General features: G+C 42.1%; 1 protein-coding gene across 1 annotated transcript in view; it reads right to left on the reverse strand.

Annotated features, from left to right (window-relative positions):
• GSAP (gamma-secretase activating protein) overlaps positions 1-22,659 on the reverse strand; it is a 126,902-nt gene that overhangs the window by 58,688 nt on the left and 45,555 nt on the right. The window contains exons 9-17 of the mRNA XM_073652285.1: positions 21,241-21,345; positions 18,991-19,050; positions 18,044-18,087; positions 17,853-17,941; positions 17,033-17,110; positions 16,740-16,817; positions 2,482-2,574; positions 816-1,036; positions 583-652 (exon numbers count right to left, since the gene is read on the reverse strand). Of these exons, the coding sequence (XP_073508386.1) occupies positions 583-652; positions 816-1,036; positions 2,482-2,574; positions 16,740-16,817; positions 17,033-17,110; positions 17,853-17,941; positions 18,044-18,087; positions 18,991-19,050; positions 21,241-21,345 (838 nt within the window). The remainder of the gene's footprint in view (positions 1-582; positions 653-815; positions 1,037-2,481; positions 2,575-16,739; positions 16,818-17,032; positions 17,111-17,852; positions 17,942-18,043; positions 18,088-18,990; positions 19,051-21,240; positions 21,346-22,659) is intronic.

Here is a 22,659-nt window from a genome sequence, read left to right on the forward strand (position 1 = left end):
TGGGCTTCTTGCTGTAGTTTTGATAAAAATACAGTTTTAATCAGCAGGAAATCATCAATAGTGGCCTAGTAAGTCTACTATTATGTAGTCTCTCATATTCAGTCCCCACTGATTGGCAGCTTTCCGCCTATGCAAAGTGTACACAGAAAGGGGTCAATCAGTTATGTGGGCGCTCAGAATTCTGAGAATTGGTAGATCTGCAGAAAATAAAACCGTGATTTTATCAAAACTGCAGCAAGCAGCCCAGTATGTTACACGTCACTGGAATCCAAGTCAACATGTTTTGCAGTTGGTAATATTACTACAAGATGCACATCTGCTGAGCAAGACATGACAGCTAACTTATTGAATAAGGCTGGAATATTTTAATGATCTATTGGACTACTACTCCTTCCTTGACACATTCCAGATAAGCGCCAATATAAAACCCAATTAGTCCTAGAAACCCATTTAAACTCTGGTATGAAATGTCCTGAAAATATCAACCTTTCCCTAAAATGTTGAAAAGTGTGTAAAGGCTAAAAAAGGTAGACAAGGGAATCAGTTGACACCAAAATGAACACCCAAAGATTAAATACATACCAATGATAAATTCCTGTATTGGGTCAAATGAGAGACATGTTGACAGGTTGTCACAGATCCATTCAATAAGCTGGAACAGAAAAGATCACATGTATACTGCTACACAAAATATACAGTTACAAAACAAGTCATCTAGCCGCAGAATAGGTCATGAATATTTTATGCCCGGACATCCCCTTTAATTATCAGTTCTCCACATTTATGTATCTGATCCTCTCGGGTATTATTATTACCTGCGTCTCCTCTTGTGGCTGAGTGTTCAGGTGTAACAAAAAGCAGTGCATCCCTGCCAAGCGCTCACTGTCCCATCTGCTTTCTGCCAGGAACCTTAGAAGTTGTGTGTGGTTTATAGACACGGAGAACAGAATTCCTGTACAGCACTCTATCACATGAGTCCTTAGAACTGTCTGCAAGGGACAATCCCAGCACATGCCACTAATTCTGGCATCCGCAGCTAGAGAAGACAATTAGTTTATCATTTAACAAACATAATAACTTTATAGAAAACCACTTTTTAGTCATTTCCGCCCACATCTAGTTTTTGAATAGTGTCATCCTCTGATTATTCCTCTTGGTAATGTATGAATAAAATGACAAGCTGTTTGCCATTACTTTTGTATGAGAATGAACCTAGTATGGGAGTGGACAGCTTTCATAATTAAAAGTATATGAGCAGGTGAAGTTTAAGCTATTTGTCTTGTAGATACACTACAAACTAACGTTATATGTGGTTGATCAACCCATTTAAATTGGTTGAACACTTGGTAGTAAAATGTATAAAATTCCTTAATGAGTAACTTTGTTTAATTTTTTTTCATAAATCAATAGTACACATGAAAATAGAAAATTATCACTTCACGGGCAAAATCTGTCTTCAGTGAATACAGATTTTCTCATTACCAAGATAGGAGACAGCAGTTGGTGTGCATAAAACTCTATGGAGAACTAGATCTGTCGTTTCAGTAAAACTTGCATTAGAAGGTCTTTTTGCCTCTAGCTCTTCACTCCCTTTTTCATAGAATGTTATGAGCACCAACTATCATCTCCTATCTCAGTAATGGGAAACTGTCTTCACTGAATACAGATTTTACATATTTTAGCCATGAATTGAGAATGAAAGATCAGTCCAGGAGGAGAAAAAAAAAACAAATATTTATCCGATAAGGTATATGATAAAAGTTGCTTATTTTCATGTGTACTATTGATTTATGAAGTAGCAGTTTAAAGAGTAACCTCGCTTTAATTTTTGTGTCCTGTCAGAGAAACACTAGGGCTATGTGCAAAGAGTCTTTTTGCTGATTTTTTGGAGCTCCCAAATGTGGAGTTTTGCGTTTTCGAGGAGGATTTGGATAGCTTCCAGTTTCTGCTCCAAAAACTCACCTAAAAGACTTTGAATAAGAAATTAGGAGATTTAGGGTAAGTAAAATACACAAAACACTGACAGTATTAAGATAGCGATTTTGAAGAAAAGTAATTGTATCCCCACACTTCGAGATCACAAGAGAGCGTCCTGGGTAGAAGAGATAATAACAGGCTCTGATCTTCTCAATTTAATTTACAGCTTTTCCCATATAGAAAAACAAAGAAAGTAAAGAGGAAGTAAACTTTACTTTTGCCTCCCTGATTTCAAACAAGTGCTGTTCCCCAATTATTGCATAACATTCTGGGCTTTAATAGAACACGAATATCTTAACCAAAGCTTTAATCATGTAGCTTTTGAGGTCATGTTCCATTGCATATCTCCCTTATACTGTAGTTAATTTCCTTAGTGAAAATCGTTAATAGCAATAAGGAAAAAAAAAGCGTCAAAAGCAGCCAAAAATACATGAAGCGGTGCACCACTACCACTACTACCCCTATCACAATGGTTTAAGGTTGTGTACATAATAAGGCACTTACCTGCTAGAAAGAAATTATAACACATCAAGTCTGGATGTCTTGTGTTTATCAAATGTAGAAATTGGTCCGGCAAGTAAACGGCAACATAACTGTCTAGAAATGAGAGGAAGAGATCTAGAATTAACTTGCATTTCGAACTGCAACATAAAAAAACACAAGTTTACTTTTGAAAAACTTTTACATGTCAGGAATGGTCATCAGTGAAGGTCCAGTGGAGGAGACATTCACCTATTGCTATTCTGCTGAATTGAAGAGGTAGATCGCTCGGAGCGATTCTGGTCTCAGCATCCAAACAGATTAACAAATTAGCATAGGTGCAATCTATGGGGTAGGCCTCCTGTCAGATGAGCACACATGAATTGGCCAAACTACACACAAGTACTAAGTATCACCTAGATAGCAAAAAAACAGTTCAAAATTCATATATTCAATGTCGGATGCTGCTGCACTTTTTATATTCTTGCAGTCACAGCAGGTTGCATTTGACTCATTTTGCCAGGAGGTGCTGATCAGATTTGTTTTTTGTCGCAAATATTTCATCAGGATGCATAATGCTTGTGTGATTCCTGATCAATATATGATATACATTCCACTGTCTGAAGAACCTCACGTGAAATCCACATACAATTCAGTATTTTACATCAGTATTTGTAAGCCAAAGTCAAGAGTGGAACAATCAGAGGAAAAGTATAATAGAAGCACGTCACCACTTCTGTATTTCTTATCTACTCCTGATTAAAAATAGTGATGTAAAATACTGAACAAATTCTGAACTTGTGAAGGTGGCCTTGTTGATATCTAGTTAGTTCCTGAGTGTGTTAGTTTTGCAGTTTGTATTTTCCATATAGATTTCAACTTAATTATACTTTTATGGTTTCTTTGGCACACACCCAGCCAATTATTATTAGATGACCAGTATTTATTATGTCATAACTCTAAACATTCTTCCATTTGGTTAAAGAGAACCTGTCAGCACGATTTTGTAATGAAAAGTAAAGACATGGTTGTAATGTGCTGTAATACAAATTAAATTGACGTCTGTCATTCCCCAGCCCCTCTCCCTGCCTCCAATCTTTGAATAAAGGGGTCACTGCTTTTTCAATGAACAGCCTCCTCTATTTGAAATCTCCTCCTTAAACAGAGGAGACAGGCAGATATTCACAGACAGGGGAGAGAAGACCGAGTGCACCGAAATCTAATTACCAGAAAACATCAATTGGTGATTTAAGAAGAATAACAAAGCGGATTTCTTCAACAAAGGTATCAATTTAATCAGTGTCACAGTGCCATTACAGCCATGGCTTTTTACTTTTCATTACAAAATTGTGTTGGGAGGTGATCTATAATTTCTATTTTGTATATACATCAACATGTCAATGCCTGTGTTCTGTATTAAAAAATAAAGAGAGAAAAGTGTCCTCATGTAGGGGGGTCAGCCCTTACTGGACACTGAATGACACTGTGACTTTAAGAGACCCCCTGCTATTTTTGGTGTGTGCTGTTGAAGGGAGAAGAACCAGGAAGTTAGGAGACCTTGTGTGTGTCTGAGGTAACAGACAAGACGTTTGCCTGTGTCCTGATAAAAGAGAGACTATAAGAGGAACTAATGTTCTCTGTGGAAAATATAAAGTCTGGACTATTGCAAGATTGGTTGTCAGGACTGTCCAAAATTAAAGAGCTGCATCGCTCCTCCAGAACAGCTTTCTTGAAGATCGGTGACCTGAGGTAACAGACAACACATTGTGTCAGCCATGCCTCATCATTGAGGGGGGAATAAGACTTACCTGACTGGAAGAGAGAAAGAGACCAAATATACGGGAGAAAGAACTCAAAGTACAACTCATTCAGCTCTGCTACATCAGAATCAAGGAGCAGCTGCCTATCTATTCCTAAACTGCACAATTGTGAGTGAAACACAGATACCGTACTGTGTGAGGGTGTAGCTCAGTTTTCTCTTTAGTTAGGACGCTGTAGCAGCGTGGCCCAATTAGCGGAAAAGCCAGATCGCGAATTAGCCGAGAGTAGTTTGTAAACCTGATTTATACTGTTTGTATTGAACTGTCATTGCCATAGCTGGAGCATAGTTTTGTGACACGCTTCAGCTATTTCTGCTTATATCATCATCATCAATCATCATCATCAATCATCATCATCATCAGTTATTCCTGTCTTCTGGCATATATCCTCTTTTTACTTAATAAAGCCGGTATTTTGTTTTCTGACTCCTCGTCTCTGTGCCGTACTTGAATCTTGCCTTGGGTTTTCTTCAGACACACCGCTACACTCCCTACACACACCTTTAGCATAAAATGAATGTGCAGGTGCACAAATTCGCAAATGACCAATATACAAACATTTACAAAGCAATTCATAAATACATGAGCCCTACTGTTGTTGTACACATAAAAAAAACGTGTAAACCTTGTTTCCTATCTCGAGGCTTGTCTGGGAACATGGAGAGGCGAGTCATTGGAATTAGGCACCATCCATATGAGGTACACCTTGCCGTGGTTGGATGGCTTTTACATTTTTTGAATAAAAAACTGTTGTAAAAAGTGTGAGGTACTTGGTTAACAAGTATTACAATAGTGGAATTCATGTATTCGTTAATCGCAGTGTGCTGACGCGCAATGTATGTATATGTCTATTATGTATGTCGGCTTGTTTCTGCGCTCATGCCCGACTATATTATATTATAGTCTATCTTGGTCTTTTTACATTTTATTTTTATTTATTTTTTATTTAAGAATACCAATTGGCCTAATAAAGACATATATTTTAGATTGCTTCTTGTTAATAATTTATTTTTTTAACAAGATACCACATCACTTTGCTGGATAAACAATATTCATAATTGGCACATGTAATATTTCTTGGGGAGCATGGCCTACAAGCGTATGTAAGTAGACATACTAAAAAAGGAGCTCACTCATAGATCCTGCAAAAAATTCTAATACCAGCAAAAAATTATACTTACCATCACTCGTATCCTGGGTCAAGTGTTCTCCTTACCGGATTAAACCCATCTGGCAGCGATTCCTCAGTTGGGCAGCATCATGACCCAACAGGAAGACACAGTTGAATGGGAGTCTTTCAAATGTGACACTTTCTGAGACTCCAGTAAAAGATCAAGCAGTGGAGGTGGCTGAATATTTGGAGCATTTTACACGTGTGACAGGTGACTCACCAGCCGTGAGCAGGAATAATTTGGAGGTGCAGAAAATAGAAGGTGAGCAGCAGGAGATTGAGATTGATGAGAAGGATGGATCTAAGATGGGGCCAGCTAGTGTGTACTCCATATCTCCTATTATTGAGTCCCACAGAAGTATGCACTGATACGGTTATATTATATGAGACCAACCTTACCCATGGCACCAACTATCAGAGACGTGTTTGTCGATGTCTGCTTGTGCAAAAACTCTCTGGCAACTCAAAATATAAATATGGAAGGTCTGGAAGGAAGTTATGTCCCTGATCAGGAAAGACATATATTAACTTTTTATAAGTTTAAAGGAAGTAGAATGTAGAGTGAGCACAGTGGAAAGTCAGCTGCCTACTACAGAATAATAATAATAATAATTTTGATTTAGATGGCACTAACATATTCCGCAACGCTTTACATTAGAGGGGACTTGTACAGCCAATAAAGACACAGAGTAACACATAATTCAACAGATCCCAAGAGAAGTGAGGGCCTGCTCGCAAGCTTACAATCTATGACGAAATAGGGGAGACGCGAAAGTTAAATGGTAAAAAGTGCTTGTATTGTGTGGTCCAGCCATCAACCCAGTCACCAGCCAGTATCTGTGCAAGTACAGACACAAAGTGCTATTTAGTGTATGAAGGGTGTGTAAACAGATGTTATGAGGGACCAGATTTGGAAGAAAATTTGGAAAGAGCAAAACTGAAATACTGTAATATTAGTGAGGTGAGGCGATAGTTCAGCCCAAAGAAGTGCATTTTTAGGGCAGGCTTAAAACTCTGGGTATTGAGAATTAGTCAAATTGTCCTGGGTAGCGCATTCCAGAGAAGTGGCGCAGCTCACGAGAAGTCTTGGAGACAGGAGTGGGAGGTTCGGTTCATTGAGAATGTTAGGTCATTAGCGTAACAGAGGGAACGGGTAGACTGATAGACAGTGATGAGGGAGGAGACGTAGGGTGGTCCAGAACTGTGGAGAGCTTTGTGGATAACAGTGATAAGTTTACATAGGATTCTTTAGCGAGCAACCAATGCAATGACTGGCACACGATGGAGCCATCGAAGTAGTGGTTGGAAAGGAATATGATCCTGGCTGCTGCATTCAGGATTAGTGAAGAGCGAGCGTGCTCGTTTAATTCTTTCGCCTAGCATGCTCGGGTGCTTTCCGAGTATCTTCGGCGTGCTCGTATATTAAGTTCGAGTCCCTGTGTCTGCATGATTTATGGCTGTTACTCAGCCTCAACACATGCAGAGATTACCTGTTATTAGGGAATCCTCATAGATGAAGAGTTAAACGAGCACCCTCGCTCATCACTATTCAGGATGGATTGGAGAGGGGAGAGTTTAGTGAGAGGGAGACCAATTAATAGAGAGTTGCAGTAGTCCAGACACCACAGTAAGAGTTTTTGCAGAGTCACAGATAAGAAAAGTTCAAATTCTACAGATGTTTTTGAGGTGCAGGTGACATGAACAAGTGCGTGATCGGATGTGGGGATTGAAGGAAAGATCTGGGTCAAATATAACCCTAAGACAGCGGGCATGTTGCTGGGGAGTAAAGGTAGAATCACAAACAGAAAGAGCAATATCAGGCATAGTAAGGCTAGTGGAGGGAGGAAACACAAGCAGTTCAGTTTTTGACAGATTCAGTTTCAGATAGAGAGAGGACATGATGTTAGAGACAGCAGATAAAAAAATCCCTTGGATTTTTTTTTAGTAATGCAAGGGTGGTGTCAGGAGACTGTGTATAATTGGGTGTCATCAGTATATTGATGGTACTGAACACCGAATCTACTGATGGTTTGCCCAATAGGGGCAGCAGTATAAAAGGAGAAGAGGAGAAGGCCTAGAACTGAACCCTGAGAAACCCTGACAATAAGACGAAGAGGGGAAGAAGAGGAGCCGGCAAAAGACAGTGAAGGAGCCGTCAGAGAGGTAGGAGGAGAACCAAGAGAGAGCAGTGTCCTTGAGCCCAATAGAGAGGGGGATAGTGAAGAGGAGCTGGTGATCCACAGTGTTGAATGCGGCTGAGAGAGCCAGGAGGATCAGAAGGGAGTAGTGACCATTAGATTTAGCTGTTAGTAGATCATTAGAGACTTTACTAAGGGCAGATTCAGTAGCATATAAGGAGCGGAAACCACATTGCAAAGGGTCAAGAAGAATGTTATCTGAGAGATAGCGGATTAGATGGGTGTAGACCAAGCATTCCAGGAGTTTAGAAATGAAGGGAAGATTAGAGGCAGATCTGTAGTTAGCAGAGCAGTTCTGGTCGAGGGATTGTTTTTTTAAGTAATGGGTATACGCTGACGTGTTCGAATGACGGAAAGATACCAGATGAAAGAGTGAGGTTAAATAAACTATGCAAAAGACATTAAAAGGGCCTCATAAAACATTAATACGATGGTTAATAAAGCACATGATCTGGAAAATAGGTGAGGTAGATGATGCTGGAAATCCAATTAGCGCAAATATGGTCTTATCCAAAGACACAAGGGAAATTCAAAAAACAGGAATTGCTCACCTGATATGGTTGTGGGACCGCAATAGTAAATTAAGTGGTTCTTATATGGTTTTTAAATCAGCTGCTACAGTCCCTCAAGTAAAAGCCATTAGATGGGTGACAAGAGCTTTGGTTTATCTCTGCACTGCTAACGACACTGGTGTCTAGGATCAAGGTTTTGCAGAAATAGATTCCAGGATCGAAGAGTTTAAATAGCGGTTTATTTGTCAACAAGTTTCAAAGAATACCATTTCTTCATCAAGAGAAACCACATATGAACACCTTGATCGAAGATACCGGTATCGTCGGCATCGCAGATTTGAACTCCGAAAGTCCTTTCACATATGTAATGATCTGGAACATAGTCTCCACAGAAACAATATACGTCTGGTTGGAATTCCCAAAAGCGCAGAAAGACAGAATGCAGCTGAAAGACGTAGTTACTTACCGGTAACGGGATTTCTCAGAGCCCATGATGGCACCACGGAGAGTGGGGATCCGCCCTTCAAGGACAGGAAACCTACAGATAAAAAGGGTGGTACCTCTCTCCCGCATCAGTTGTTTACAGAGCATGAGAGGACCACCAGGTTAGTAACACACAATTTTACAATTTAAGACCTCGCTAGACACACGACGTGGCTACAATAATTAACTAATAAGCGTGCGCACCCACACGTGAAGGGAGGGAATGTACGGGTGCCGTCATGGGCTCTGAGAAATCCCTTTACCGGTAAGTAACTACGTCTTTCTCCTTCCCCCATGACGGCACCACGGAGAGAATTGCAGAGAAGTGACTCATTAGGGGGGGGACACGGCTTCCGGAACCCTTCTCCCGAAAGTAAGGTCTGAAGAAGAGGTTAAGTCTAGCTGGTAGTGATTAAAGAAGGTAGAGGGGGAAGACCAGGTTGCCGCTCTACATATCTGCTCTATCGTAGCACCGGCCTTCTCCGCCCAGGAATCTGCCACCGCTCTTGTTGAGTGGGCCTTCAGTTTCTCCGGGGCAGCTTCTCCACGTGAGGAGTAAGATAATGTGATGGTCACCCTTATCCATCTGGCAAGCGTGCCCTTAGAAGCTTTCTTCCGTTTACGAGGACCCTGAAAGCAGACAAAGAGAACTATCCTGCCTACACTCTTGTGTTGCCTCTAGATACTGGATTAGGCACCTTCTGACGTCTAGTGTATGCAGGACCCTCTCTTTCGTGTTCCTAGGGTTAGGGCAGAAAGAAGGGAGGGTGATTTCCTGGGACCTGTGAAATCTTGACGCCACTTTTGATAGATAGGCAGGGACAGTTTTCAGAATAACCCTATCCTCCAAGATTTGTGTGAAGTGGGGGCCTGCCGATAGGGCCTGAATATCACTAACCCTACGTGCGGATGTGAGAGCTACCAAGAGTGCTGTTTTTAGAGACAGAGTTTTTAGGGATGCTTCTGACAGGGGTTCAAAAGGTGCCTCAGTTAGGGCTGAAAGGACCAAGTTCAAATCCCAGGGTGTAGTATTTCGGGATGGGATAGGGCGGGATCTAGCTGATGCCTTAATAAATCTAGATACCCATCTATCCCTGGCTAGGTCAAAATTATAGAGTGCTCCCAGGGCCGCAACTTGAACTTTTAAAGTACTTGTGGCCAGGCCCTGCTCCAACCACCTCTGTAAAAATTCCAGGATAGCTGTCAACGGAACCTCCCCACCCAACCTGGAACGGGAGACTGACAGGAATTTCTTCCAGGTTTTCCCGTATAGTTTGGTGGTGACTGGTTTTCTACTTTGAAGTAGTGTGGTGATCAAATTTGGGGAGAAACCTTTGTCCTTCAGAAGAGCCCTCTCAAATTCCAGGCTGTCAAGTTTAAGCTTGACACCTGAGGATGGAGGACCGGATCCTGAGAAAGAAGGTCCGGGAGCTCCGGGAGAACCCATGGATCGGAGATTGACAACCTCCTCAGCCATGAAAACCATGCTCTCTTTGGCCAAAAGGGCTATTAGGATTACCCTCGCTTCCTCTTCTCTGATTTTCCTCAGAACAGCTGGAATCAGAGCGGTCGGAGGAAAAGCGTAAGCTAGAGGGTAATTCCAAGGGATCATAAAGGCATCCACGGCTACCGGGTTCCCTTTGGGATCTAGGGAGCAAACAGAGCGTGTTTTTTTGTTCTGATTGCTGGCAAACAGATCTATGGAGGGACGGCCCCACCTTTGTACAATCTGCCGAAAAACCGCCTGACTTAATTCCCACTCGCCCTGCTTCAATTGAGTCCGACTCAGAAAATCTGCGGTGCGGTTTTCTACCCCTTTTATGTGTAGAGCGGACAGGGATTGCAAGTTCTCCTCGGCTAAGTGAAAGATGACCTCTGTCGTCTGCATTAGGGAATGGGACCGTGTACCCCCCTGGTGGTTCAGGTATGCCACTACTACTCGGTTGTCTGAGAAGACCCTCACGTGATGTCCTTGTAGTGTGTGCATGAACTCCTGGAGTGCCTGCTCTACTGCTAGGAGCTCCTTCATGTTTGAGGACATTAGTTTCACGCGTTCTGTCCAGACCCCCTGAGCTACCAGGTTGTTGAGGTGGGCCCCCCAGCCCCCCGGGCTTGCATCTGTGGTCAGGACATGCGGTGTCAGGATTATCCAAGGAATCCCCCAGCCCAGATTGCGTATGTTCCCCCACCACTCTAGGGAAAGTGTGGTTTTTACAGATAGTGTTAACAGCCCTTCTAAACGCCCTTTTAGTGCTTTTATTGCCTCTAGGATTTCCCACTGAAGGGTTCTGGTATGTATTTGAGCCCATTGAACGGCCAGAAAGCATGCCGTCAGGGAACCTAGCAGGGACATGGCCTTCCGAAGGGACATAGAGGGGTGGGATTTTGCCCATGATATCAGGTTTAAGATTTTTTGAATTTCCCCTGAGGGGAGACGACACTCCTGAATTTTTGAATCCAGTATGACGCCTAGGTACTCCTGTATCTGGCATGGTTCTGTCTTGGACTTTTCCAGATTCAAAAGCCACCCTAAGCGAGTCAAGGAATCCATGACCTTTCCCAGATGGGATTTGCAGTCCAGGAAGGAGCTGCCTATTATCAGGAAGTCGTCTAGGTATGGGACGACCAGGGTAATCTGCTCCCTTAGATGAGCCATCACCTCTGCAACCATTTTAGTGAAGACCCTTGGGGCTATGGCGATGCCGAATGGGAGGGCTGTATATTGGTAGTGCTTGACCACTCCACCCATAGGAACAGCTACCCTGAGGAACTTCTGGTAGTCCTTGTGTATCGGGACGTGATAATAAGCGTCTTTTAAGCCCAGGACGGCCATGAAACAACCAGGAAACAGCATTTTTCTTGAAGATTTTATTGTTTCCATTTTGAAGGGTTCCACCTTCAACAGCTTGTTCAGCTTTTTCAGATTCACAATCGTCCTCTATGTCCCATCTGTTTTTTTTCTCAGGAATAGTGGAGAATAGAAGCCCATGCCTCCCCCCCCACCCCTCGGGACCTCCTGGAGGATTTCCTCTCCAAGGCTAGTTGCTCCTCGTTTGAGGATCTTTCGGGGGTTATAATGAAGCTTCTCTGAGGGACTTTGTAGAACTGGAGTTTCAGGCCCGATTGAATTAGGGTCAGAATCAATGAGCTGTTGGATATTAGCTCCCAGGCCGGGAGAAAACTTGATAGCCTTCCCCCCACCCGGGGCAAATCTTCATTGGGGGGCCTTTCCGTTATCACTGAAGGGCTTGTTAAATAGGAATCCCTTGGTCTTCCTTCTCCTGTCTTCCCACCAATCCTGCTCTTTAGGGGGTTTCCTACGCATAAATCGTCTACTCCGAAAAGGTTTCCTGTAAGCAGTATTAGACGGGACAGGAAACCGTTTCTTATCATCTCCTGCTTTATCCAGGATGTCATCAAGGGCAGGCCCAAATAGAAACTCGCCCTCGCAGGGGATGGAGCATAATCTGGATTTAGTTTGTAGGTCCCCGGGCCAACATTTGAGCCAGAGGGCTCGTCTAGCTGCGTTGGCAAGCCCCGCCGCTCTAGCACTTAACCTGATGGAGTCCGCTGAGGCGTCTGCCAGGAAGGCTACTGCCCCTTTCATTATCGGGATGGCTTCAAGGATTGAATCTCTGGATGTCTTCTGCCTTAGTTGTGTTTCTAGCTGGTCCAACCAGACCATTAGAGATCTGGCCGTACACGTGGCAGCTATCGCTGGTTGTAACCACCCCCCAGCAGCTTCCCAGGAACTATTTAAGAAGGTGTCTGCCTTTTTATCCATGGGGTCTTTCAAGACACCCATGCCCTCAAATGGAAGGGAGTATTTTTTTGAAGCTTTATCTATAGCGACATCCAGTTTTGGTGCTTTCTCCCAAAAGGAGCATACGGGGTCCTCCAATGGGTACTTTCGTTTAGGGGAAAGGAAGCCCTTCCTCTCCGGTCTTTTCCACTCTTTCATAATTAGCGAATGAACATGCTCATTGAGTGGAAAAGATCTCCTCTTTTTCTGTTCTAGGCCGCTAAACATCAAGTCTTGTATGGATTTTTTGGTCCGGGGATCTGTTAGACCCATGGTAGACCTGACTGCCTTGATGAAGCTATCTGTTTCCTCAACGGGGAAACAGCTCCGACCTCCTCTAACTGTAGACGAGCAAGAGGAGGAGGAAGAGGTGGAAGTGTCCGAATCCCCGTCATCCTCAGAACTACTAGACGTGGACTCGGGGGATATGTTTTTAGTTTTCTTTACTCTTTTGCCCTGAAAATATTTAATAGTGTTTTCCACTTGTGACTTAAATAGGTCTCTAAGATCACAGGCAAATCTCGGGGTTCCCTCGCATATGGTCTGCTCAATGCAGGAGCAGCAGAGTCTCTTTTTCCAAGTAGTGGGCAAGTCCTCAGTGCATAATGCACAAGTACTATTTTTTGTTTTCCCTTTACTCTTTTTCCCTACGGGAGACAAAAGAGAGAGAGCAAGGGCCCCTAGTTACAAAGTGGACTTTCACGAAGTACACTTACCAACCAGACGGAAGAGCAGGTACCGGTTCAGGAGGTGGAGCCATCTTTGTAGCCGGAGTCCTCCTGGAAGATGCCGAAGTGGATTCCTTGCTGCGCTGCGACGATCTGCCAGAGAGCCCGCTTCCACTCCGGTCCTGGCCTTCCGGTCCCTTTTTCCGTTGCGTTGGCGACTGAGGATGTAGCTGCTGCTCCTCAGGTAGGTCCTGGTCACTCATTGTCACAGTATATAAATTTTTTTTTTTTTTTCACAGCGTGCCAGAGCCCAAAAGAGCAATTTCTTGCGTTCTCAGCTGTGTTTTAAGGCACTGGGAGTCCCTCCCATAGTGCCTGTAGTGACCTGCCCCCCCCCCTTCCTCCCCTGCACCCATGGGGGGAAGCCCGTGCCTGCACAGACTGGATACCCAGTCATGCATTGCGGCACCGCGGCATCCGGAGGCGCCCCTGCACGTGCGTGCGGGGGAGGACGCCCGCGTCTGCGCAGACTGGTTTACCCAGTTATGCATTGCGGCGCCGCGTCATCCGGGGGCGCCCGCGCATGAGCGGTGAACCCGGAAGCATAAATACATGCTGTTGGGCCGCGCGCGTTCACACCTCCGCTACCAGGGGGGTCTAGCACAAACCTGCGCTCCTCTTAGTCTAGAACCCCCTCCGCACACCCTAAAGGCCCACTGACCTCAGCGGTGGCGCTTCAGGACACCGCACCAGCCGAGGCAGGGGGACCCCCGCTGTCTGGATCGGACTGGCCGGGCCTGGCATCCCACGACGTCCATCTTCTGGCACCCCGCAGGTATGCCTCCTCCGGACTGTAGGGTCCAGTCAAGGACAGGAAACCAACTGATGCGGGAGAGAGGTACCGGCCTTTTTATCTGTAGGTTTCCTGTCCTTGAAGCGCGGATCCCCTCTCTCCGTGGTGCAGTCATGGGGGAAGGAGAAAGACTAAATTACTTACCGGTAATGTGTTTTTCCTGAACCCATGACAGCACCTACAACGAGAGAGGGGATCCGCCCTTCCAGGACAGGAAACCTACAGAATAAAAGGGCGGCGCCTCTCCACCACCTCAGTTGTTTACAGAGCATGAGAGGACACTACTTAATAGTTACTGTATATATCCCATCATTTTTCCTTCTACACACCACGTGAATCAAACACCGTGAAGGAAAAGAAGTGATCAACTTCTACCAGTGATGGGAGGAAATATAAGGGTGCTGTCATGGGTTCAGGAAAAACACATTACCGGTAAGTAATTTAGTGTTATCCTATCACCCATGACAGCACCTACAACGAGAGATTTACAGAGAAAAAATTCTAAAGTTAGGGGGGGCCACAGCCTGTAGAACAGTAAAAACCTCAGTGTTAGTTTAACATTTACTGAGCAGATAGAGGCTAATTTTTGTGGTAAACTCTGAAGCCCAATCATGAGGCTCTGTGCGGCCCAGACATGTGGCTAACTTTAGCCAAGAGGTCTAAGGTCCAGCTTCCGTCCTGATGCCAATTTTGGCCCAGATGGGGTCTTACAGAGCGCATACATACCCATTTTTGAGTTTTGCGCTAACATCCTTCAGCCTTTCCTAATAACCATAACAAGGAAAGGGCCCCATAAACAAGGTAAACATTCACGAAGATCACTCACCACCAGCTGTATGGATTCGGAGGCTGGAATGAGTCACAGGCCTGTTCCCCTCCATCCGTCCATGCCTGAGCAATACTGGGGTGGTCAATCCCAGGGAGGGGCGCCTCCAATAGTGCGCCGATCAAAGCTGGAGCTGCTGCCCCCAGGCATGGGCACAGCTCAACAGGTGCTCCCATTGATGTGCAGAGCTGAGCTGCTGACCCCAGACAGGGGTGCAGTTCCACAGCAGCTTCTCCACTGATGCACGGAACTGGAGTTGCCGACCCCAGACAGGGGCGCAGGTCCACAGCTGCTCTCTCACGGACGTGCAGAGCTGGATCTGCCGACCCCAGATAGGGGCGCAGTTCCACAGCAGCTTTTCCACTGATGCACGGAGCTGGAGCTGCAGACCCCAGGCAGGGCGCCGCTCAGTTATATCCGGATCTTCAACAGGTAAGAATGTCTAAGGTTCTCCCATTGGGAATAATCTTCTCTTCTTTCTTCTGCCGCCATATTAACAAGGATCCCCCTCAAGGACAGGAAACCAACTGAGGTGGTGGAGAGGCGCCGCCCTTTTATTCTGTTGGTTTCCTGTCCTGGAAGGGCAGATCCCTTCTCTCGTTGTAGGTGCTGTCATGGGTGATAGGATATCTTTAGATTCTCGGCTACTGAAAAGATTTGGAAAAGAAGCACCAACACCTCTGTTCGCCTTTGACAGGGCACAGGCCGTCCAGACTATATCTACCACCAGGCGCTCTGCCGTTGACTGTTTTCATACACTTCAGGAATTTCCATCCTGGATTAACCATCTAAAGCAGTAGGGTATCCAGTTACGAAGATTTTTCAGAAAAGGTTTAAAAACATTGTGCTTACTTCATGAATATAGAGAAGAGGCTGCGTCCACTGCAGGTCACTTATGCTATGCTATATTCTGCCAGGCTGAAGGTTGCAGTATTAGGAGAAGCCATCTTTTCAAGTTATCTAAGGAGGCCCTACAGTGTCTGAACACCAACAAGCACAGACTGAAATAGGATAGGTAGTTTCTTTTTCATGTTAAGTATCAGGAGTTTTATCCTGTAGTTACTATGCCATTTATGTTTTTGTACTTCCTGTTGCTGGTACACTAACTTAATCTATTTACTTGCATATGTACTTCGTATGAGGGATCTGTTTGTACGTCTCAAATTCTGAAATACTTTTTGAAGAGCAGCTAATGCTCAGGGTCTGCAGCCATGATGCATGTTTGCTTCCAATATCGCTGTTGGAGAAAAAGGTGTTAGAATTTTCTTTTTAAGTTGTGTTTTTCTTGTAGGGGATCTACAGATGGGCTTTAAGGTAAAGTAGTGTGCCTCATCAGTTACTTGGGAGCTTGGTGTCATAAACCACAGTAAAGACATATAATATACTGCATGAACTTAAAATTTCATCATGGTGCATTACTTAAATATTATTGTATGGAATATAAGGGGAAAGCAAACAAAAGATATGTTGCGTTTTTCGTGGCTTCGCCAATATGAACCTGCCGTAATTTTCTCAACTAAGACTTGCCTAAAGAAGGACAGAAGTCAAAACAGTCCAGAGATTGTGGGCCAGTTTCTGTTACCATTCTGCGTACTGTACTAGGCTAGGGAGGTATGTGTATGGATCCACAGGTCCATTGATGTCGCTAGTCAACAATGTTAAGTATCAGGGAAGAAGCCTGTTTGATCACTTCCTTGTAAGACTCCAGCTTAGGATCAGAAACAGTCAGGATCCAAAGAATTTGTGTGTGGAATACGATAAAAAAGTGTACTTTAGAGGGATCTCTGATCCATCAGATAGAAATATGAGTAGTCAGCAAAAGGCCCAAAAAGTATATAATTAGCAGCTTCTGGAAAGAGCTGAGGATAAACTGTTTTTCATTAAACAGAAAAACTTGCTACTCTTCCCAAAAATGTATCAGACGTAAAAAAAAAAGTAATACATCTTACCAATGTTAATAAAAGATAATTTCTTGAGTTGCTTAGGGTCGGTCATTGTAGTGCGGACTTTAAAACTCTTACTGCAACCTGAAAATAAAAATAGAAAAAGAAGGAATATGTTGGTGCTATAAAAGCTACAAGAAAAAAATAGTCCTATAAATCTGCTTAATCCATGCATTAACTGAGGTACACCAAAGGTAATGTTATTGTATATAAAACTACTGGTATACTTGAACACAACAGTAGACAAACTGGCAAGAAAAGTATGAAAAGTTTACATGAATAAATAAAAAGATCAATACCTTTATGTAAAAAGGCTACCATGTAGGTGAATTCTTGCAAAACGTTTGGAAGCTGATAATAAAAAAGACACAAACCACCTAAAGAACAAATACACAAGCAATTTGTGTTAATACTTCTAGAACTGTACATCAGATACAACAATCTGTGTAAAACAAAAGCGACACTAAATTTCTGCGATAATTACTTTTAATTTAAAAATGAACAAAATTTGAAAAAAGAAAAAAAAACACAGATGGCTATAATGATCAGTAAAAAGGCGATCCCATAAGTTTCAATGTTTATTTGTTTAGAGATCACCAATGTAATTAATTTAAAATCAAACTTGAGACTACAGTTCAGAATAGTTGCTAGAATCTGTAAATCATTTTCTATGGTGAGGACAGAAGGGTCTTATACAGTATATACAAAGTATAAATAAATAAGGAGCCCCTTTATGTGGTGTCTAAAAGGAACATCTAAATCTGACATAGCCAATATATCAAATTCAGCACTGACCCCACTAAATCTACTCATGAGGCGCTAGTAGGCATCAGTGTAATACAGGGCCAGCTAACTGGTCTTATTTTTCCCCATTGTGATGTGCTTATTAATATTTACCAGTGAAATCCCTATATTTATATTTTTGCCTTGTGCATGCATTGCAGGGTCTGTGGCATTGTAGTTGCAAATACTGGTAGTGAAGACCCCTGGTAACTTGAGGAAATGTTGTACTAGATTAATTTAGGAGTCTGTCAACCTCTGAAGTCAATAATAGGCAAAGGTTGAGAAGGCAAAATGGCAACCCTTTTTAACCACGACCTTCACAAACATTTACTGTACCTCTCTTATTTGTAAACAACTGTAAGTTTTGAGAAGTGATTCTTCCTTTTCCCCTTTCTTCAGGAGGATCATATCCCAAATTCACCAGACTAGAACAAAACATAATACATTATAAGCCAAAAAGTCTTACATATTTATCATAAGAAATATAAAAGGTTAGTAAGGTATAAAAAGACTTTTGCAATACTTACCTTACACCTTGGTCAGCTATAAAGATTTCAAGTGGAATTTCGAGCTACAGAAAGAATAAAGCAGTCAGTGTACAATACAAGGATTCTACTGTTAAAAGAAAACAAAAAAACACACATTTCATAAAGATGAAAGTAGTACTTGTATGAAAACAGGGACTTAAAAGTATCTTAAAGGGAGCATGTTACCCCAAAACGCAATTTAATCTAATTTGATAATCATATAGAGGACTTAGCGCTTATACAATCATGCCTGTTCAGTTTTACCAGCTATAATTATACAGAAAATTATACTATGCAATTGAGAGTCCTGGGTGCGGTGTTGGTGTCGCCAAGCTCTCAGTGCAGCATTCTTTCCCCTCCCCCTTTGTTGACTGACAGCACTTGTTAGCCCAAAATCGCTGCCTGAATGGAAACTTGGCTGTGCAGGCACACACTGACTCCGCAGGAGAGGAGCGCACACTGACCGTTCAGGATCCGAGTAGGTGCGCACACATCTCTCTCCTGTCTGCAGTGGGCACTCACAACAATGATTCACAAAGGGGTAGAGAGCAAGCGGCCTCAGCAGACAGATGAAGGTGTGCGTGGCTGTTCAGCTCCTGCAGTGTCAGTGTGTTCTCATGACTGAGATATCAGTTCAGTCATCAAGTATGCTCATTTGCATAATTAAAATGCATTTTCTGGATGATCCTAGCAGAGAAAACAGAACAATAGATATGAACTTATATGAACCATGTCCTCTATATGACTCATTAGTGTAACCTCAGTTTTGGGGGTGACAGGCTGCCTTCAAACAGTTTATTAAAAAAGTTGAATGTATTTGAGATACTGGTCCACAACTTTTGTAGTATCTATGGGAATTGGCATCCTGCTCAATAGCAGAGTATAGGGATACTTATTATAGTAACATTTTTTTTTTTTTTAAATAGCAAACACAAGACCTTACTTACCACATATTTAAAATCTCCACCGGGATAAAACTGTATACAATGCAAAACACAACCTGCACGCTGGGGAAAATGGAAGCAGATTTCAGTCAGTAAGGTTATATGTTGCACCATACACAACGCTAAGAAGTAAAATCCAATATTTCATAATGGAATAGCTGAATTATTGTTAAACATTTAAAAACAAGTATAAAGATGTAACACAGATTTTATAATCTAAGGGTATGAATCGGAGTGACGAAGACAGAGCCCCATTTAAATGTAGTTGTCAAGTCTTCCGCAGATGAAGATTACTCGTTATTTAAGGAACAGTTTTGCAATAAATTTGGTTAACATTTCTCACCAACTTGGAGTGAAAATATTCTCTCATCTGAGAATTTGCTACAATGCATCAGTGTAATTATTCCTGTGTAAGCAAACATGCAAAATCTCACTCCTGTTCTTGAAACTAAAAGCCCTTACTTTTAGCAACTGTATACATGGCATGTTATATATAACAATCTAATATTTTACTTAAACATAACATTTCTCTTCTATCTAGGAGATCATCGATTTACTTTTTAACCTTCACTGATCTTGTGGTGACATGAGCTGCACGCACCAGCTATTAGAAATATTTTAGACCCGAGCAGATCATATAAAAGAGACCAGTTTGCATTGAGACCCTTGGAGACAAGTCAAGGTGCTGGGCCACCAATGCCCTCACTACGGTTTGCTTTATTCCAGGCACATAAACCAAACCAGACTGCGAAGGATTCGAGTGCAGACTGGCTTGTTTCTGGGGAGACTCCTTGCTGCAAACCGGTAACTTGTATACTCCGTGCAGTTTTTTGTTTTTAAATCAAAATGAGACATCTACTTAGGCTACTAAGGACACTTCTACAAAGTACGACCAGGTACAGGTAGCTGTTTAGGGGGGGCAAAAAGCATCTGATATGAATTGATAGGCTAAGCATAAATCACATTAAACACAAAATCGACTAATTTTAGACCATACCATTACATTCAAAAGAATCAAAACTCAATATTGACATTAGGACATAACTACAGGCAATGAAAAAAGCACAACAACCAGAGTATATGTAACCATAAATCTTAAATATCATATAAATTTTGAACAAGTTTAAAATTGAAACACAGTGCTGCTAGAAAGCGCAGGGATCAACACTCAATATTCCATAATTATCCATAGTTATAACCTTGTGAATTCTACTATAGTGGTTTTAGCAATCAATTTAGAATTATACTAATAAAAGATTCCATCTATTTAGTACATTCAAACCACATCTTTTCATATAGTCATACATGCAAAAATAACAGTCGGTTGTAAAGTGGCAAGTGCAATTGATCACAGTATAATACATGAGCAGTATCTAAATATTATAAAGTGACAAGTGCATATAGCCATAGCAATCTATGATGATTTATATTGCTTAACCAATTAATACTTCTAAATGTAGCAAGTTTACTCAGTCATAATAAGCCGTAAAGCAGCAAGTTGCAAAACTTCATATACTGTCAATTTGCAATATAACCATGATAGATGCTACAAAATAAGTTCTAATTAAAGCTAAGTTGCACTCAGATGTATACACACAGGCTAGAGTGAGGTCCCCAGCGCCCTAACGTGCGTTTAGCAATTTCTTCGTCAGGGGGCACTTTCTAGCAGCACTGTGTTTTCATTTTAAGCTTGTTCAAATTTTATATGATAATAAGGTTTATGGTTAAATATACTCTGGGTTTTGGGCTTTTTTCAGTGCCAGTAGTTATGTCCTGATAAGCATAAAACACAGTCAGATCTTACTGAAATAATTAGGAATTGGAGTAATGGGACTGTGAAATATTTCACTCTGAATCTTTTCAACAAGGTTGAGACCACTTTTGCACAGCCTGTTCTCCACAAATTGCCAACGCCATGGAACAAATTCCAAATATCATGCACCAATGCAATAACACGCATAATAGCATTTGTGACACATTTTTTTGCCTTTAGTCAAAGTGACTACACAACCCCTATGTGTGAGAATAATGGGCACGAATAGGAAGCTAGAAATGGAATGGAATTTAGCAAACAGTAGTAAATGAGAAAGATTTTATTTAACATCTCATATCATATTCAAAGTTTTTAGATTCTCCATGCCATTAAACAAACTAAAGGTCATCATGATGTTGGTGATACACGAAGAGACTTAAAAGCCTAAATAATTTTAGAACATTAATCAGATCTATAGACAATACGATCATGAAAATTACCTTGGGAACAATATAAAAAAACATCTGTTCAGACACATCCCACTGTGCCCACACAAAGTCTTCAGCAATTCTGTCATTAGGAATCTGACCAATATTTGTAATAACCTGTAACACAAAAAGAACAGTATTAATTAAATGAACAAATAGGCTCTGGAGAATATAAAGCAGAATTATTATTTGTGTTAAATCAGTAGCGGTTTATACCAAAAGATCTTACCTAATGTCTCATGGACAAACATTATTCAAAACTAAGGTTTTTAAATGTTTTTATTGATTTATATTATAATAAGGAAAGAATGGGGAAACAGGAGAAAAAAAATGGGAAATTAGGGGGGGAATGAATATATGGGGAAATAATACAACAACACTTCTATAGCAAGAGCTTGGAAGCATGGCCCCTCCTGGCCTAGGAGACCGATCACTGCCAGTAGACTGCAGAGGTGGCAGGTAACCTAGACAATAAGAAGTAAGCAAAAAAAATAAATAATCCTGATGTTTTTAAGAACGGAGAGTATTTTCCTTAATCATGTTTCTGTACATGATATAACATATTCTGCACCAGAGTTAATTTTTTTTAAATACACTTAGAATGTAATTCTCAAGATTTCTAGGTTTCTTATTTGAAATTAATATTTTTCGGTTGATCAAATGCATTAGGTGCCGCTAAGGAAAAACGCAGAAAAGCATATTTATGATAGCACAGCTATCATTTTTCCAGAGCAGTTTAAAAAAACTAAAAAAAAGTTAAAATCTGATGGGTTGCTATGGATAGCAAAGTCAGTTTATCTGTTAGACCAGGTCTGGGTCAAGTGTAGCCCACGGGACACATATGGCCCTTTGTCTGTTCTGATGAGGCCCAAAGACCTCGACAGCCAAAGGGCTGGACAAAGTGGAATCCCACACCTAAAAGCTGCCCCCTGCCTGGCATCTCACTTTCACCGATATCTGCACCCTTAGGACACCGATATCGGTGAATATAATGTTGGAACAGGAAGCCTGTGACTGGGCCTCTGCTCAGAAGATGCTATGACGTCACCAGATGGCGCCTGCTGTGCAGAGATTCAGTACATGGTGTGTTCAGAGGGAATGTAATGAGGAGAGGAGTTTTACTTTTACATATTAATTATCGGTCAGTACTTGTGTGGGGGAAAGGGTGGGGGCAAAATACTGTGTAAGAGGCTGTGGAGATATCATACTAGAGTTGGGGGCGCCTACGTGTGTGAGGGAGCTGGAGGGACATTATACTGTGTGCGGGGAAAGCAGTTGGGTCTCCATTATATGGTGCTGGGGAACTGTTGATCAAGGTACATCTAAACTTATTAAATATACTTAAGGCTTAATTACTGGAGCAGTAGGATTAAAAAAAACTTCATAAGAAGCTGTAAATTATATCAGAACATGTATTAGCAGTAGCTGCTT

The sequence above is a fragment of the Phyllobates terribilis genome, unplaced genomic scaffold, assembly GCF_046119375.1.
Source record: "Phyllobates terribilis strain yellow unplaced genomic scaffold, ASM4611937v1 Scaffold_11__3_contigs__length_659146591, whole genome shotgun sequence".
Taxonomy (NCBI): domain Eukaryota; kingdom Metazoa; phylum Chordata; class Amphibia; order Anura; family Dendrobatidae; genus Phyllobates; species Phyllobates terribilis.